The sequence below is a fragment of the Scyliorhinus torazame genome, chromosome 1 (genome assembly GCF_047496885.1).
Source record: "Scyliorhinus torazame isolate Kashiwa2021f chromosome 1, sScyTor2.1, whole genome shotgun sequence".
In the NCBI taxonomy this organism is placed as follows: domain Eukaryota; kingdom Metazoa; phylum Chordata; class Chondrichthyes; order Carcharhiniformes; family Scyliorhinidae; genus Scyliorhinus; species Scyliorhinus torazame.
The window spans coordinates 415,741,151-415,759,862 of NC_092707.1; the positions used below are offsets into that span (position 1 = coordinate 415,741,151).

General features: G+C 50.8%; 1 protein-coding gene across 3 annotated transcripts in view; it reads left to right on the plus strand.

The window, feature by feature from the left end:
• Positions 1 to 18,712, plus strand: part of ptk2ba (protein tyrosine kinase 2 beta, a) — a 505,509-nt gene that overhangs the window by 227,939 nt on the left and 258,858 nt on the right. For all 3 annotated transcript variants that reach the window (XM_072515254.1, XM_072515246.1, XM_072515261.1), the window contains exons 4-7: positions 80 to 167; positions 8,889 to 8,968; positions 12,748 to 12,810; positions 18,066 to 18,120. In XM_072515254.1, coding sequence (XP_072371355.1) covers positions 80 to 167; positions 8,889 to 8,968; positions 12,748 to 12,810; positions 18,066 to 18,120 — 286 coding nt within the window. The remainder of the gene's footprint in view (positions 1 to 79; positions 168 to 8,888; positions 8,969 to 12,747; positions 12,811 to 18,065; positions 18,121 to 18,712) is intronic.

Sequence of the window (18,712 nt, forward strand, 5' to 3'; positions counted from 1 at the left end):
ATGTCATGTCCAGAACTTCTCAACAGAGCTGATCTCAATGGTTAAATCTAAGGAAGCTTCATTCTGACATTTCTTGCAGGTATGATTTGAGGATTCGCTTCCTTCCCAAAGATGTCATGAAGAGTTTTCAGGAAGACAGAACCACACTGTTGTGTTATTATCAGCAGGTCAGTGCCGACGGTTAGATTCGCTTCCTCCGTGGGCAGCGCTCTCTCTCTCACACTCTCTCTCTTTCTCTTTCGCACACTCTCTCTCTCTGTCTCTCTCTGTCTCTCTTTCACACCCAGGGCCCAGTAGAGAAAAGCTGTGACATCAACACATTCAATACTCTCCCCGCTGCTGCTTCAGTAGGAACGATACCCCGTTGGACAGGACCGTGACCCAATCAACAGTGGCGAATGTTCAGCCAGTTTTAATGACCGCACGTCACTAACCTGTGACAGGAGCGGCGATGGCGCAGTGCTGTTCTTACTGGTATTCCAGAGACCCAGCGGCCTGCTCCAGCGACCCAGGTTCCAATCTCACCACGGCGGGTGGCTAAGTTGGAATTCAATTTTAAAAACCTGGGATTAAAAGCCTAACTATGGCCATGGTGATTCTCTCTCGTGTCCTTTGAGAGCAGGAAATGCACGATCCTCACTGAGACCCACACATGACTCCGGTTTCGTACCAACATGGTTGTCTCTGAAATGCCACTCTCCAGGGAGAGTGGAGTGCCACAGCCAGCGATGCCCACTGCCCCTGAATGAATGTTTACAAAGACGAGTAATCAGTGTGCCGGGAGGGTGAGGGGCGTTTGGGTCAAGGTGCACGTGACGATAGAGATTCAGGCTGGAGATTGGAATGGGGAGGGGAGACAATCCAGGCATCTGCCCCCTCCCCAACACAAGAAAGTATAAGGGGTGGGATTACCCAGTCTACAATCCGTGTTTTCCAGCGCGACGCACCCTCGCCAGCAGTGCAAGCCTCCATTCCAGCATCCGGCCATTCCCGTTGTCGGGAAACCCGTGACCGTGGCTGCGCTGACGGTGGAGCGGCGCGTCCTGAGGACGGAGAATCCCGCCCAAGGTCTTCAGAAGAACGGCCCATTGAGTCTGCACCGACCTCGCCCAGTAACCCACCGAACCTGCACGTCTTTAGATGGTCAGGGATTTAAGGAACGTGAAAGAGGCTTCAAATGTATCAGATGCTACATGTTTTAAGAGTGAATCATTGACATTTCCATTCCCCCAGCTACAGATAATGACCCCTGCCTCCTCCCCCCTTCCCCTCACCACAGTGCCCACTCAGTGCTCCTCAATCTTCTTGATTTTCCGTGGTCTAGTGCTATGTCTCAGTGTGTCCCCAGGAGGCACATCAGAGGTGGTGGCAGCTTGCTGCTTTCCATGCCCTGTGTCCTTAGATGCCCTAGGCAGACGTCCTCTGAAGGGCCTGGAGCGGGAAAGGGCCCCTACCGACCTACCGGTGTCACTGCTATCGCCATGCCGCCCTGTTCTGCCCACCGCCCTTGACATGCGCCAGTGTCAGGAGGGGCGGATTCAGTCGGACTGGAGACAGCCGCCGTCTCCTTGGCGGAAGGCCCCAGTTTGACCTCCTCACTGCCGGATCCTCGCCGCCCCCTGACGTCCATCCTCCGGGTCCTCGTTGGGCTGTCTCCTCCTCAGTTGAGGCTGCAGGTCCCTCCTCTTCCAGCACGTGTCCCCGCTGCTGTGCCAGGTTGTGAAGGGTGCAGCGGACCACCACAAAGTGGGAGGCCCTCTGGGGGGGGGGGGGGTGTACCGCAGGGCACCACCAGAATGGGCCAGGCCTCGGAACTGTCATGCCTGCTTCCTGGGTAGCGGGGGCACATATGGGTGATCAGGGGTGCTGGTCACACACGATTTGAGCATTCAGGGAGTGGAACCCCTTCCTGTTAATGAAGGGCCTGATGCCCCGGTGTGGGCAAGACAACATGGTGCCCACTGTACCTGGGGCATCTTGGTGGGCTTGGCCCAGGCTGTAAATGATGTCGTCTAATACCCGGGCGTACAGGGTATCTGTGACTTCAGATGTGACTTCGGAAATGCCGCACAAGACCCCACTCGAGCCCTGGAATGAACCGGTTGCATAAACGTTCAGGGCTGCAGTGACCTTCATGGCCAGCGGGAGTGGGTGTCCTCCTCCATGGGGTACCACGTCCACCAGTGCATGACACAGGTGCTGCAGCACCTCTGTTGAGACGGAGTCTCCTGCGGCACATGCTGTCTGTCATCTCTCTGGAGAGCCCACCGACGCCTGTGCCCCTCGGGCGGAGTCGCTGGCCTCCCCCTTTGCGTTCCTCCTCGGCCCGATGGCAGCCGTGCCTTAGGGGTGTGTGGGGGTGCTGCCTCCAGCCCTCGTCGCCGCTGCTGCCACCTTCTCTGGCGTCTGGCCGTCTGGGCTGCCGCCGGCAACGCGAGAGCAGCCTCTGTGGGACCCACACCAGCCAACTCTTCTCCTTCTGGAAGGGGTGAGAGAGGGAGAGAGACTGACAATCCGTTAGGGTTTCCATCCCGGAACCCTCAAATCCCACAGCCCACCCCCCCCTCCCCCTCCCTCTCCCTCCCCCTCCGCACCATCCCACCCTTACCGTACCTTGCCCGCCCCCTCTCAGAACGCCGTACAGCGAGCCCTGTGCTGGCAAACCTCACTCTGCATTCTCACCCCGGCCACACCAGAAGCCCCGAGACCCCAGACCTCTCGCGGGAACATTAGGGAGGCCGTGCAATACCGTTTCATATTGGTACCAATACAAAGCTATATCAGCTCAAACACATAGTATCACCCCGCACAGGTCCTGTCATAATATACATCTGTGTATATAATGGAGGGCAGACAGGCAGTGATTGACACACAGGATGACCAGTAAACACACAGAACAGAGCAGCCAATCACCAGACAGGACACTACCACTATAAAGTCAGAGGGCACCAGTTTTCCCGCTCTCTCGGGACCCAGCCTCTGAGACAGTCAGAGTTAGTGAGCTGGCCAGTGCAAACACCATGTGGTAGCTCTAAGTCTGGTTAGGCTAGTATCTGGGGCGCGATTCTCCGACCCCCACCGGGTCGGAGAATCACCGGGGGCTGGCGTGAATCCCGCCCCCGCCGGTTGCCGAATTCTCCGGCACCGGATATTCGGCGGGGGCCAGATTCTCCGGTCCGCGATGGGCCGAAGCCCCGCCGCTGTCAACCCACACCAGCCGGCATGGATTGAACCACCTTTGGGACACCCTGAGTACTACACACAGTATTAACACAGACCCTGAGTACTACACACAGTATTAACACAGACCCTGAGTACTACACACAGTATTAACACAGACCCTGAGTACTACACACAGTATTAACACAGACCCTGAGTACTACACACAGTATTAACACAGACCCTGAGTACTACACACAGTATTAACACAGACCCTGAGTACTACACACAGTATTAACGCAGTGACTCTCACACCCTGAGTACTACACACAATGTTAACACAGACCCTGAGTACTACACACAGTGTTAACACAGACACTGAGTACTACACACAGTATTAACACAGACCCTGAGTACTGCACACAGTATTAACACAGACCCTGAGTACTACACACAGTATTAACACAGACCCTGAGTACTACACACAGTATTAACACAGACCCTGAGTACTGCACACAGTATTAACACAGACCCTGAGTACTACACACAGTCTTAACACAGACCCTGAGTACTACACACAGTATTAACGCAGTGACTCTCACACCCTGAGTACTGCACACAGTATTAACACAGAGCCTGAGTACCACAAACAGTATTAACACAGACCCTGAGAACTACACACAGTATTAACGCAGTGACTCTCACACCCTGAGTACTACACACAGTGTTAACACAGACCCTGTGTACTACACACAGTATTAACGCAGTGACTCTCGCACCCTGAGTACTGCACACAGTATTAACACAGGCCCTGAGTACTACACACAGTATTAATGCAATGAATCTCACACCCTGAGTACTACACACAGTATTAACACAGACCCTGAGTACTACACACAGTATTAATGCAATGACTCTCACATCCTGAGTACTACACACAGTATTAACACAGACCCTGAGTACTACACACAGTATTAACACAGACCCTGAGTACTCCACACAGTATTAACGCAATGACTCTCACACCCTGGGTACTACACACAGTATTAACCCAGTAACTATCAGATACTGAGTACTACACACAGTATTAGCCCAGTAACTATCAGACACTGAGTACTACACACAGTATTAACCCAGTGTCTATCTGATACTGAGTACTGCACACAGTATTAACCCAGTAACTATCATATACTGAGTACTACACACAGTATTAACCCAGTAACTATCACATCTGGAGTACTAGACACAGTATTAACCCAGTAACTATCACATCTGGAGTACTACACACAGTATTAACCCAGTAACTATCAGACACTGAGTACTACACACAGTATTAGCCCAGTAACTATCAGACACTGAGTACTACACACAGTATTAACCCAATAACTATCACATCTGGAGTACTAGACACAGTATTAACCCAGTAACTATCACATCTGGAGTACTACACACAGTATTAACCCAGTAACTATCAGATACTGAATACTGCACACAGTATTAACCCAGTAACTATCAGATATTAAGTACTACACACAGTATTAACCCAGTAACTATCACATCTGGAGTACAACACAGAATATTAACCCAGTAACTATCAGATACTGAGTACTACACACAGTATTAACCCAGGAACTATCAGATATTAAGTACTACACACAGTATTACCCCAGTAACTATCAGATACTGAGTACTACACACAGTATTAACCCAGGAACTATCAGATATTAAGTACTACACACAGTATTACCCCAGTAACTATCAGATACTGAGTACTACACACAGTATTAGCCCAGTAACTATCAGACACTGAGTACTACACACAGTATTAACCCAGTAACTATCAGACACTGAGTACTACACACAGTATTAACCCAGTGTCTATCAGATACTGAGTACTGCACACCGTATTAACCCAGTAACTATCACATCTGGAGTACAACACACAATATTAACCCAGTAACTATCAGATACTGAGTACTACACACAGTATTAACCCAGTAACTATCACATCTGGAGTACAACACACAATATTAACCCAGTAACTATCAGATACTGAGTACTACACACAGTATTAACCCAGTAACTATCAGATACTGAGTACTACACACAGTATTAACCCAGGAACTATCAGATATTAAGTACTACACACAGTATTAACCCAGTAACTATCAGATACTGAGTACTACACACAGTATTAGCCCAATAACTATCAGACACTGAGTACTACACACAGTGTTAACCCAGTGACTGTCAGATACTGAGAGACTGCCAGTGATTATCAAGTACTAAGTATTCCACACAGTACCTGCCCTAGATTTCCTGAGCAATTCTCTGGAATTGAGTTTGAACCACAACCTTTTGACTTCTGCTCTTGCCGTTCCCGACAATCACTCCCTTTGTTCTTGGGACCCTGGGCTTTTGGGTCTCAGAATACAAATAAAGGAGTGATTATGATTGGAGAGAAAGTGGAATTTTGTCTTCTCATTTTGCTGCTCTTTCTTGACTGAGGCGCCAGGCTACGACTGGCATCTGCTGCTTGGCATCTCACCAACTTGATTGAGTTTTTTTGAAGTGGTGACAAATAAAATTGATGAGGGAAGGGCTGTGGATGTAGTTTATATGGACTTTAGGAAGGCGTTTGACAAGGTGCCACATGGCAGACTGGTACAGAAACTAAAATCACACGGGATTCGGGGTGGACTGGCTGGATGGATACAGAACTGGCTCGGTTATAGAAGACAGAGAGTAGCGGTGGAAGGGTGTCTATCAGAATGGAGATCTGTAGCTAGTGGTGTTCCGCAGGGATCAGTGCTGGGACCTCTGTTGTTTGTGATATATATAAATGATCTGGAGGGAAACGTGGGTGGTCAGATTAGTAAGTTTGCGGATTACACGAAGATTGGCGGAGTTGCTGAAAGTGCCAAGGATTGTCAGAGGATAAAACAGGATATAGATAGATTGGAGCACAGTGGTTAGCACAGATGGCTTCACAGCGCCAGGGTCCCAGGTTTGATTCCGGCTTGGGTCACTGTCTGTGCGGAGTCTGCACGTTCTCCCCATGTCTGCGTGGGTTTCCTCCGGGTGCTCCGGTTTCCTCCCACAGTCCAAAGACGTGCAGGTTAGGTGGATTGGCCATGATAAATTGCCCTTAGTGTCCAAAAAGGTTAGGAGAGGTTATTGGGTTACGGAGATAGGGGGGAAGTGAGGGCTTAAGTGGGTCGGTGGAGACCCGATGGGCCGAATGGTCTCCTTCTGCACTCTATGTTCCATGGAGACTTGGACACAGAAATGGCAGATGGAGTTTAATCCAGACAAATGCGAGGTGATGCATTTTGAAGGATCAAATCTAGGTATGAGTTATACTTTAAATGGCAGAATCCTTAGGATCATTAACATACAGAGGGATCTGGGCGTGCAGGGCCACAGTTCCCTAAAAGTGGCAACACAGGTGGCCAAGGTGATTAAGAAGGCATCTGGCTTGCTTGCCTTCATCAGCCGGGGCATTGAGTACAGGAGTTGGGAAATCATGTTGCAGCTGTATAAAACCTTGGTTAGGCCGCTGAGCCCTGACGGGCTGGTTTAGCTCACTGGGCTAAAAAGCTGGCTTTTAAAGCAGACCAAGGCAGGCCAGCAGCACGGTTCAATTCCCGTACCAGCCTCCCCGAACAGGCGCCGGAATGTGGCGACTAGGGGCTTTTCACAGTAACTTCATTGAAGCCTACTCGTGACAATAAGCGATTTTCATTTCATTTCATTTGGAGTATTGCGGGCAGTTCTGGTCACCACATTATCAGAGGGACGTGGAAGCTTTGGAGAGGGCGCAAAGAAGGTTCACCAGGATGTTGCCTGGTCTCGCGGGTGTTGACTATGAGGAGAGGTTGAATAAACTAGGATTATTTTCACTGGAAAGACTGAGGCTGAGGGGAGACCTGATAGAGGTCTACAAAATTATGAGAGGCAGAGACAGAGTGGATAGTCAGAGGCTTTTTCCAAGGGTGGAAGTGTCAATTACAAGGGGGCACAGGTGTGGTGAACCACTGTAATAGGAGATGGAAGTTAGGACCTGCACTACAGGTTCGCCTGTAGCTCCTGCCGGCTGGCTCCGCCCACGGAGAACTGTATAAATATGCATGACCTCCAGTGCCCTGCCATTTCGCCAGCTGCAGCAGGAGGCCTCGCATCTGACTGTAATAAAGCCACAGTTGTCCCCAACTTTAGTCTTTGTGCAATTGATCGTGCATCACAGGGTGAGAGGGGGAAAGTTTAAGGGAGATGTGCGAGGTGAGCATTTCACACAGAGAGTGGTGGGTGCCTGGAACGCGCTGCCAGAGGATGTGGTGGAAGCAGCACATTAGCGACATTTAAGAGGCATCGGGATGGGGCCATGAATGGGGAGGAAACAGAGAGACGGATTGGGTAAGGGCTGATTGGGTAAGGACACAAGGGGCATAGCTGCAGGGGGCAGGCATATCGATGTAAATATTTACAGTAAGAAGTCTTACAACACCAGGTTAAAGTCCAACAGGTTTGTTTCGAATCACTAGCTTTCGGAGCGCTGCTCCTTCCTCAGGTGAATGAAGAGGTGGGTTATTTATAGTGACCCTTGTTTGTGTTAGAACATAGAACATACAGTGCAGAAGGAGGCCATTCGGCCCATAGAATCTGCACCGACCCATTTAAGCCCTCACTTCCACCCTATCCCCGTAACCCAATAACCCCTCCTAACCTTTTTTGGACACTAAGGGCAATTTATCATGGCCAATCCACCTAACCTGCACGTCTTTGGACTGTGGGAGGAAACCGGAGCACCCGGAGGAAACCCACGCACACACGGGGAGAACGTGCAGACTCCACACAGACAGTGACCCAGCGGGGAATCGAACCTGGGACCCTGGCGCTGTGAAGCCACAGTGCTAACCACTGTGCTACCGTGCTGTTGTGTTGTGTTTTTCTCATTCTTTAATCTGTCTTTTGTAATTTGAATTTCTCCTTGGTTGTTTTAGTTTGGCACTATACGTGGTTACAACACTTGTAATTTGACAGATACACTGAAACATGAAACATAAAAATTTGAAAACCAATTAAAAGCATTTTATTTAAAAAAATAACTCCACCTCCTGGGGTGATTACTCACTATGAGTCCCAAATGTTCCCACAAGCCAGGTGACCCTTACTCCGCTGTGATGCCATTAAAGCGACAATCGCCACAGACTAAACCTAGAACTGAGTCCCTCCTCATTGGACTTGTTACGTGTTGGCTAAAAATGTTCTCCTGAATGCAGTTCAAGAATTTTGCACCCTCTGTGACATTCACTCTGTTCATACCCTGTTGCTATCTGGGTCGTTGAAGTTCTCAATGATTACTGGGTGGCACAGTAGCACAGTGGTTAGCACTGCTGCTTCACAGCACCAGAATCCCGGGTTTGATTCCTGGCTTGGGTCACTGTCTGTGTGGAGTCTGCTCGCTCTCCCTGTGTCTGCGTGGGTTTCCTCCGGGTGCTCCGGTTTCCTCCCACAAGTCCCAAAAGACGTGCTGTTAGGTGAATTGGGCATTCTGAATTCTCCCTCTGTGTACCGGAATAGACGCCGGAATGTGACGACTGGGGGCTTTTCGCAGTAACTTCATTGCAGTGTTAATGTAAGCCTACTTGTGACAATAAAGATTATTGTTATTATTACTGCCCTAGAAATCTGTCCACATATCTTCTCTTCTAACTCCGTCCTCACAGGTACGCAGTGACTACATGGAGGAAGTCGCTGGTCACGTGGACCAGGAAGTGGCCTTGAAGCTTGGCTGTCTGGAGATCAGGTAATGTTCCGTGTCTGGGATACTCGACTGAACCTTCCTGTATCCGGTCTCTGGTTCTACGGAGTGGTGCTGTGGAGAAGAGCTTTCTGCAATTCCTGTGCTGCCTGAGATCCCAGATGAAGTCCCTCCCATTCTCTTTGGGCTTTGCTGCCTCACTCATCCGAGGAGCATCTTAATCAGGGAAAAGGAAACTAAATAGCTGAATAGAAATCAGCGAAAGGCTGCTCTTGTCCTCCAGCAGAAAGTTAGGCAACATTGGGTGTGTAACTGAGCGCAGTGTGGGAAAAGCAAATTCCTGCAGATGCTGGAATCTGAGACACAAACAGAAAGTGCTGGACAATCTCAGCAAGTCTGGCAGCGTCTGCGGAGAGGGAACGGAGCTAACGTTTCGAGTCTGGAGGCCTCTTTGTCAAAGCTGAGTGATGCCAGCTTTCTCTGACAGGAAGCCTGAAATGAGACGGCTCGTTATCAGTCAAGTGTGATAAACTCTCAGCGAATGGGCAGCTTTTTTTAGCTGGTGACGTCTTTTCTCAGCCTGATTGATTGGCTAAGATCCTGGAGGCCAATGACCTCGGCCATCATTATTCCAGCCATCTGTGATTGGCTGATTTGGTCCAGTGATGCTGTCACAGAAGTAAGATTATTATCATAGAATTTACAGTGCAGAAGGAGGCCATTCGGCCCATCGAGTCTGCACCGGCTCTTAAGATTCTCGTAATCAGACCATTGTTTTTTTTAAAAGCTGAAACCATCATTTTCCTTTCAATTTTTACACTTTGAATGTTTGGGGTTTTCCTGGTTCGATGAACTTCAGCAATTTCAGTCCAGTTGCTCTTAAACAACGACTTCAGGCAGATAATAATTCAGCAGAATTATTCACATGAAACAGCTTGTAATAATAATCTTTATTATTGTCACAAGTCAGCTTACATTAACACTGTAATGAAGTTACTGTGGAAAGCCCCTAGTCGCCACATTCCGGCACCTGTTCGGGTACACACAGAGGGAGAATTCAGAATGTCCAATCCACCTAACCTGCACATCTTTGGACTGTGGGAGGAAACCGGAGCACCCGGAGGAAACCCACGCACACACGGGGAGGATGTGCAGACTCCGCACAGACAGTGACCCAAGCCGGGAATCGAACCCGGGACCCTGGAGCTGTGAAGCAATAGTGCTAACCACTGTGCTGCCGTGCTGCCCCATCGACCCTGTCCAGTCCCCCCCACCATCGGGAACATCCTTCCTGCATCTACCCTGTCCAGTCCCCCCCACCATCAGGAACATCCTTCCTGCATCGACCCTGTCCAGTCCCCCCCACCATCGGGAACATCCTTCCTGCATCGACCCTGTCCAGTCCCCCCCCACCATCGGGAACATCCTTCCTGCATCGACCCTGTCCAGTCCCCCCCACCATCAGGAACATCCTTCCTGCATCTACCCTGTCCAGTCCCCCCCCCCACCATCGGGAACATCCTTCCTGCATCTACCCTGTCCAGTCCCCCCCACCATCGGGAACATCCTTCCTGCATCCACCCTGTCCAGTCCCCCCCACCATCGGGAACATCCTTCCTGCATCGACCCTGTCCAGTCCCCCCCACCATCGGGATCATCCTTCCTGCATCGACCCTGTCTAGTCCCCCCCACCATCGGGATCATCCTTCCTGCATCTACCCCATCCAGTCCTGTGAGAACTTCAAAAGTTTATTTGAGATCCCCCCCTCATTCTTCTAAAGTGCAGTGAATGTAATATTAACTGATTCAATCTCTCCTCGTACGTCAGTCCCGCCATCCCAGGAATCAGTCTGGTAAACCTTCGCTGCTCTCCCTCGAGAGCAAGAACATCCTTCCTCAGAGAAGGAGACCAAAACTGCCCACAATACTCCAGGTGTGGCCTCATCAAGGCCCTGTACAATTGCAGCAACATATCCCTGCTTCTATACTCGAAACCTCTCGCAATGAAGGCCAACATATCATTAACCTTCTTTACCACCTGCTGTACCTGCATGCTTACCTTCAGTGACTGGTGCACAAGGACACCCAGGTCACGCTGCACATTAGAAACCTAGAAACAGGAGTATGCTATTAAACCCCTCAAGCCTGTCCAGCCAGTCAATGAAATTGTGGCTGACCTGTGACCTAACTCCATACTCCTGCCTTTGGCCCATATCCCTTCATATCTTGGCTGAACAAAAATCTATCCATCTCTGATTTAAAATTAACAACTGATCACCTCTTAACCGTCTAAATTTGAGCAAAAACTAGTCTAATTTGAGTAATTCCTCCCCTAAAGTCAATATTGCACTGCCTCCAAGGCCAAAATGTCCTTCCGAAGGTGTGGTGGCCTGAACTGTTCACAGTGACTGCGGGTGGGGTCTAACCAGGGTTTTGTAAAGCTGCAACCCTGTGCCACTGTACACCAATCCCAGACATCTAATGTACCTAACCTCTTTCAAGTTAGAAAGTCACTCAGTAACCCCTCTCCCCAGCCCCCTGTGTTACTGACTGTATCTCTACTGATGTTAATCCAGCTCCCTCACACTGTCACTCAGTAACCCCTCTCCCCCAGCACCCTATGTTACTGACTGTATCTCTACTGATGTTAATCCAGCTCCCTCACACTGCCCCTCAGTAACCCCTCTCTCCCCCAGCACCCTGTGTTACTGACTGTATCTCTACTGATGTTAATCCAGCTCCCTCACACTGTCACTCAGTAACCCCCCTCCCCCAGCACCCTGTGTTACTGACTATCTCTACTGATGTTAATCCAGCTCCCTCACACTGTCACTCCGTAACCCCCCTCCCCCAGCACCCTGTGTTACTGACTGTATCTCTACTGATGTTAATCCAGCTCCCTCACACTGTCACTCAGTAACCCCTCTCCCCCAGCACCCTGTGTTACTGAATGTATCTCTACTGATGTTAATCCAGCTCCCTCACACTGTCACTCAGTAACCCCTCTCCCCCAGCACCCTGTGTTACTGACTGTAACTCTACTGATGTTAATCCAGCTCCCTCACACTGTCACTCAGTAACCCCTCTCCCCCAGCACCCTGTGTTACTGACTGTATCTCTACTGATGTTAATCCAGCTCCCTCACACTGTCACTCAGTAACCCCTCTCGCCCAGCACCCTGTGTTACTGACTGTATCTCTACTGATGTTAATCCAGCTCCCTCACACTGTCACTCAGTAACCCCTCTCCACCAGCACCCTGTGTTACTGACTGTATCTCTACTGATGTTAATCCAGCTCCCTCACACTGTCACTCAGTAACCCTTCTCCCCCAGCACCCTGTGTTACTGACTGTATCTCTACTGATGTTAATCCAGCTCCCTCACACTGTCACTCAGTAACCCTTCTCCCCCAGCACCCTGTGTTACTGACTGTATCTCTACTGATGTTAATCCAGCTCCCTCACACTGTCACTCAGTAACCCCTCTCCACCAGCACCCTGTGTTACTGACTGTATCTCTACTGATGTTAATCCAGCTCCCTCACACTGTCACTCAGTAACCCTTCTCCCCCAGCACCCTGTGTTACTGACTGTATCTCTACTGATGTTAATCCAGCTCCCTCACACTGTCACTCAGTAACTCCTCTCCCCCAGCACCCTGCGTTACTGACTGTATCTCTACTGGTGTTAATCCAGCTCCCTCACACTGTTGGGTTACTTACAAATTCTGGGTGAATTCATCGTATGAGTTTATAATTAGTGAATGTCGATGGTCTGGTGAATGGGGCTGGTGTTTATTTATTGTGTCTGCTCTTTCCGATCAGGAGGTTTTACAAGGATATGCAGCCAAAGGCCCTGGAGAAGAAATCCAATTTTGAATTGCTGGAGTGAGTATTTTTGCTGTCGGGTTTTCTGTTTCAATGTTGTGATGAAATGGGTTTCTCAAACCTGCCCGGCTTTGTGCAAGTCATAGAACAGTGCATTCGGCCCGTCGAGCCTGAACTGATCCCTTCGAAAGAGCTCCCTACCCAGTCCCACACTCCTGTCCTATTCCCTTAACCCCACCTAACCTTTTGGACACTAAGGATCATGTCCAGTCCACCTAACCTGCACATCTTTGGACTGTGGGAGGAAACAGGAGCACCCGGAGGAAACCCACGCACACACGGGGAGAACGTGCAGACTCCGCACAGACAGTTAGCACTGCTGCCTCACAGCGTCAGGGACCCGGGTTCAATTCTGACCTCGGGTGACGGTCTGTGCGGAGTCTGCACATCCTCCCCGTGTCTGTGTGGGTTTCCTCTGGGTGCTCCGGTTTCCTCCCACAGTCCAAAAATGTGCAGGTTAGGTGGATTGGCCATGATAAATTGCCCTTAGTGTCCAAAAGGTTAGGTGGGGATCGCAGGAATATGGCATGGGATTGGGCCTAGACTGTCGAAGGGTGCGCGAGTCGAATGGCCTCCTTCTGTACTGGAGGGATTCTTTGGGATTCCTAATCCTTTGATCCCCTTCACCCTGAGTGCTGGATCTAATTCTTTCTTGAAATCAAATGTTTTCACCTCACTACTTCCTGTGGTAACAAATTCCACTGACTCACCACTCTCTGGCTGAAATACTTTCCCCTCATCTCTGCCCTAAATGGGCTATCCCGTATCCTCAGACTGTGACACCATGGGCGTCATTCTCCGACCCCCCGCCGGGTCGGAGAATGGCCGTTGGCCGCCGTGAATCCCGCCCCCGCCCCCGACGAAGTCTCCGCTCCCGGAGATTGGGCGGGGGCGGGAATCCGGCCGCGACGGTTGGCGGGACCCCCCGCTGGATTCTCCGGCCCGGATGGGCCGAAGTCCCGCCCAGAAATTGCCTGTCCCGCCGACGTAAATCAAACCTGGTATTTACCGGCGGGACCAGGCGGCGTGGGCGGGCTCCGGGGTCCTGGGGGGGGCACGGGGCGATCTGACCCCGGGGGGGGTGCCCCCACGGTGGCCTGGCCCGCGATCGGGGCCCACCGATCCGCGGGCGGGCCTGTGCCGTGGGGGCACTCTTTCCCTTCCGCCTCCGCTACGGCCTCCACCATGGCAGAGGCGGAAGAGACTCTGCCCACTGCGCATGCGCGGGAAACTGACAGCGGCCGCTGACGCTCCCGCGCATGCGCTGGGAAACTGACAGCGGCCGCTGACGCTCCCGCGCATGTGCTGGGAAACTGACAGCGGCCGCTGACGCTCCCGCGCATGCGCCGCATTTCCGCGCCAGCTGGCGCGGCAACAAAGGCCGTTTCCGCCAGCTGGCGGGGCGGAAATCCCTCCGGCGTCGGCCTAGCCCCTCAATGTTGGGGCTCGGCCCCCAAAGATGCGGAGACTTCCGCACCTTTTTGCCGGCGCGATGCCCGTCTGATTGGCGCCGGCTTTGGCGCCAGTCGGCGGGCATCCCGCCGTTGGGGGAGAATTTTGCCCCTGGTTCTGGACCACACCCCCCAGCGGGAACATACAGCAGATTGTAGCTCCGACATTTTTATAACAGGTATAGCAGCTGAGGCTGGTCCCAATGTAACTGCGATACCAGCATAATCCGGATCCTGGTCCGGACGTTACTGTGATACCAGCAGAATCCGGATCCTGGTCCAGATGTTACAGGGATACCAGCAGAATCCGGATCCTGGTCCAGATGTTACAGGGATACCAGCATAATCCGGATCTTGGTCTAGATGTTACAGGGATACCAGCAGAATCCCGATCTTGGTCCAGATGTTACAGGGACACCAGCAGAATCAGGATCCTGGTCCAGATGTTACTGCGATACCACCAGAATCCAGATCCTGGTCCAGATGTTACTGGGATACCAGCAGAATCCGTGTCCTAGTCCAGATGTTACTGGAATACCAGCAGAATCTGGATCCTGGTCCAGATGTCACAAGAATACCAGCGGAATCTGGATCTTGGTTCAGATGTCACTAGGACACCAACAAAATCCGGATCTTGGTCCAGATGTTACTGGGGTACCAGCAGAATCCGAATCCTGGTCCAGATGTTATAGGGATACCAGCCGAATCCGTATCCTGGTCCAGATGTTATAGGGATACCAGCAGAATCCAGATCCTAGTCCAGATGTTATAGGGATACCAGCAGAATCCCGATTCTGGTCCAGGTGTCACAGGGACACCAGCAGAATCTAGATCCTGGTCCAGATGTTACTGGGATACCAGCAGAATCCGGATCCTGGTCCAGATGTTACTGATATACCAGCAGAATCCGGATCCTGGTCCAGATGTTACTGTGATACCAGCAGAATCCGGGTCCTAATGCAGATGTTACTGGAGTACCAGCAGAATCTGGATCCTGGTCCAGATGTCACAGGAATACCAGCGGAATCTGGATCTGGGTTCAGATGTCACTAGGACACCAACAGAATCCGGATCTTGGTCCAGATGTTACTGATATACCAGCAGATTTCGGATCCTGGTCCGGATGTTACTGATATACCAGCAGAATCCGGATCCTGGTCCAGATGTTACTGGGATACCAGCAGAATCCGGATCCTGGTCCAGATGTTGCTGGGACACCAGCAGAATCTGGATCCTGGTCCAGATGTTACTGGGATACCAGTAGAATCCGGATCCTAGTCCAGATATTGCTGAGATACCAGCAGAATTCAGATCCTGGTCCAGATGTTTCTGGGATACTAGCAGAATCCGGATCCTGGTCCAGATGTTACTGAGATACCAGCAGAATCCGGATCCTGGTCCGGATGTTACTAGGATACCAGCAGAATCTGGATCCTGGTCCAGATGTTGCTGGGATACCAGCAGAATCCGGATCCAGGTCCAGATGTTACTGGGATACCTGCAGAATGCGGATCCTGGTCCAGATGTTACTGGGATACCAGCAGAATCCGGATTCTGGTCCGGATGTTACTGGGATACCTTCAGAATGCGGATCCTGGTCCAGATGTTACTGGGATACCAGCAGAATCCGGATCCTGGTCCAGATGTTTCCGGGACACCAGCAGCATCTGGATCCTGGTCCAGATGTTACTGGGATACCAGTAGAATCCGGATCCTGGTCCAGATATTGCTGAGATACCAGCAGAATTCAGATCCTGGTCCAGATGTTTCTGGGATACCAGCAGAATCCGGATCCTGGTCCAGATGTTACTGGGATACCAGCAGAATCCGGATCCTGGTCCGGATGTTACTAGGATACCAGCAGAATCCGGATCCTGGTCCAGATGTTGCTGGGATACCAGCAGAATCCGGATCCATGTCCAGATGTTACTGGGATACCTGCAGAATGAGGATCCTGGTCCAAATGTTACTGGGATACCAGCAGAATCCGGATCCTGGTCCGGATGTTACTGGGATACCTTCAGAATGCGGATCCTGGTCCAGATATTGCTGGGATACCAGCAGAAACCGAATCCTGGTCCAGATGTTACTGGGATACCAGCAGAATCTGGATCCTGGTCCAGATGTTACTGGGATACCTTCAGAATGCGGATCCTGGTCCAGATATTGCTGGGATACCAGCAGAATCCGGATCCTGGTCCAGATGTTGCTGGGATACCAGCATACTCCGGATCGTGGTCCAGGTGTTACTGGGATACCTGCAGAATCCGGATCCTGGTCCAGATGTTACTGGGATACCAGCAGAATCCGGATCCTGGTCCAGGGATACCAGCAGAATCCGGATCCTGGTCCAGATGTTACTGGTATACCAGCAGAATGCGGATCCTGGTCCAGATGTTACTGGGATACCTGCAGAATCCGGATCCTGGTCCACATGTTGCTGGGATACCAGCAGAATCCGGATCCTGGTCCAGATGTTACTGGGATACCAGCAGAATCCGGATCCTGGTCCAGATATTGCTGGGATACCAGCAGAATCCGGATCCTGGTCCAGATCTTTATCATAGAATTTACAGTGCAGAAGGAGGCCATTCGGCCCATCAAGTCTGCACCGGCTCTTGGAAAGAGCACCCTACCCAAGGTCAACACCGCCACCCTATCCCCATAACCCAGTAACCCCACCCAACACTAAGGGCAAGTTTGGACACTAAGGGCAATTTATCATGGCCAATCCACCTAACCTGCACATCTTTGGACTGTGGGAGGAAACCGGAGCACCCGGAGGAAACCCACGCACACACGGGGAGGATGTGCAGACTCCACACAGACAGTGACCCAAGCCGGAATCGAACCTGGGACCCTGGAGCTGTGAAGCAATTGTGCTATCCACAAGGCTACCGTGCTGCCCCGTTGCTGGGATACCAGCATACTCCGGATCGTGGTCCAGATGTTGCTGAGATACCAGCAGAATCCGGATCCTGGTCCAGATGTTACTGGGATACCAGCAGAATCCGGATCCTGGTCCAGGGATACCAGCAGAATCCGGATCCTGGTCCAGATGTTACTGGTATACCAGCAGAATGCGGATCCTGGTCCAGATGTTACTGGGATACCAGAAGAATCCGGATCCTGGTCCACATGTTGCTGGGATACCAGCAGAATCCGGATCCTGGTCCAGATGTTACTGGGATACCAGCAGAATCCGGATCCTGGTCCAGATGTTGCTGGGATACCAGCAGAATCCGGATCCTGGTCCAGATGTTGCTGGGATACCAGCAGAATCCGGGTCCCGGTCCAGATGTTGCTGGGATACCAGCAGAATCCGGATCCTGGTCCAGATGTTGCTGGGATACCAGCAGAATCCGGATCCTGGTCCACATGTTGCTGGGATGCCAGCAGAATCCGGATCCTGGTCCAGATGTTACTGGGATGCCAGCAGAATCCGTATCCTGGTCCAGATGTTGCTGGGATACCAGCAGAATCCGGATCCTGGTCCAGATGTTGCTGGGATACCAGCAGAATCCGGATCCCGGTCCAGATGTTGCTGGGATACCAGCAGAATCCGGATCCTTGTCCAGATGTTGCTGGGATACCTGCAGAGTCAGAGTTTTGATCCCGTTGTCTTTCACACTTCCCCGGGTTCTGGAGTCAGTCAAGTTCCTTCATCCAGATAGTTTGATATTTGTTGCTTTGATCCGTTGTGCCCCTGTGTAAACCTACATTTGTCCTTTGGCTCGACTCCTCCTCCGAAGAGATGACTGTTCAACAGAACATTCCCTGAGATATCTGTCTTTTACTTTGAAGGAAGGACGTTGGTCTCGATTTGTTTTTTCCGAAACAGTTACAGACAAGTATGAAGGTGAGAATCCCCAGTGTTTATTACCAATGATTACATTTTTGCTCACTCTGCTGCGACTATTAGTTAAAGGGGCAAAGTGAGAGAAAATCTTCCTGCTGTTTGAGGGAGTCTCGACTCGGGATAGAATCGGAACGAGAGCCAGATTTCAGGGCTGTCATTGGGAAGCACTTGCACACACCGGGCGGGGTTTGAAGATTGAAACTCGACTCCACAAATGGCAATTGACAGCAGATGAATTGTTCATTTTAAATCAAAGATTGGTAGATTTTTGTAAAACAAATGCATTAAGGGGGAACTGCTGGGTTTATGGAGTTAATGATATGTTCATTATATTGTTAATTTACACAGACAAAGAGCATTTTTAAATTAAGTATTGACAAATGGAGACTGTTCACACACGGGGATGGTCGGTGGGGACCAGGTAGATTTAATGCTACATTCTGAAAATAAACCTATTATTAAGAAAAGTGAGAGTCTCGTTCAGAGATGGGAAATGTTTTTCTTACTGAGGGCCATTCGTACAGCCGATGATCTCACACATAAAAATAGAAACGAATACTTATTACAGACAATACGGAAACGTTCAACCCAC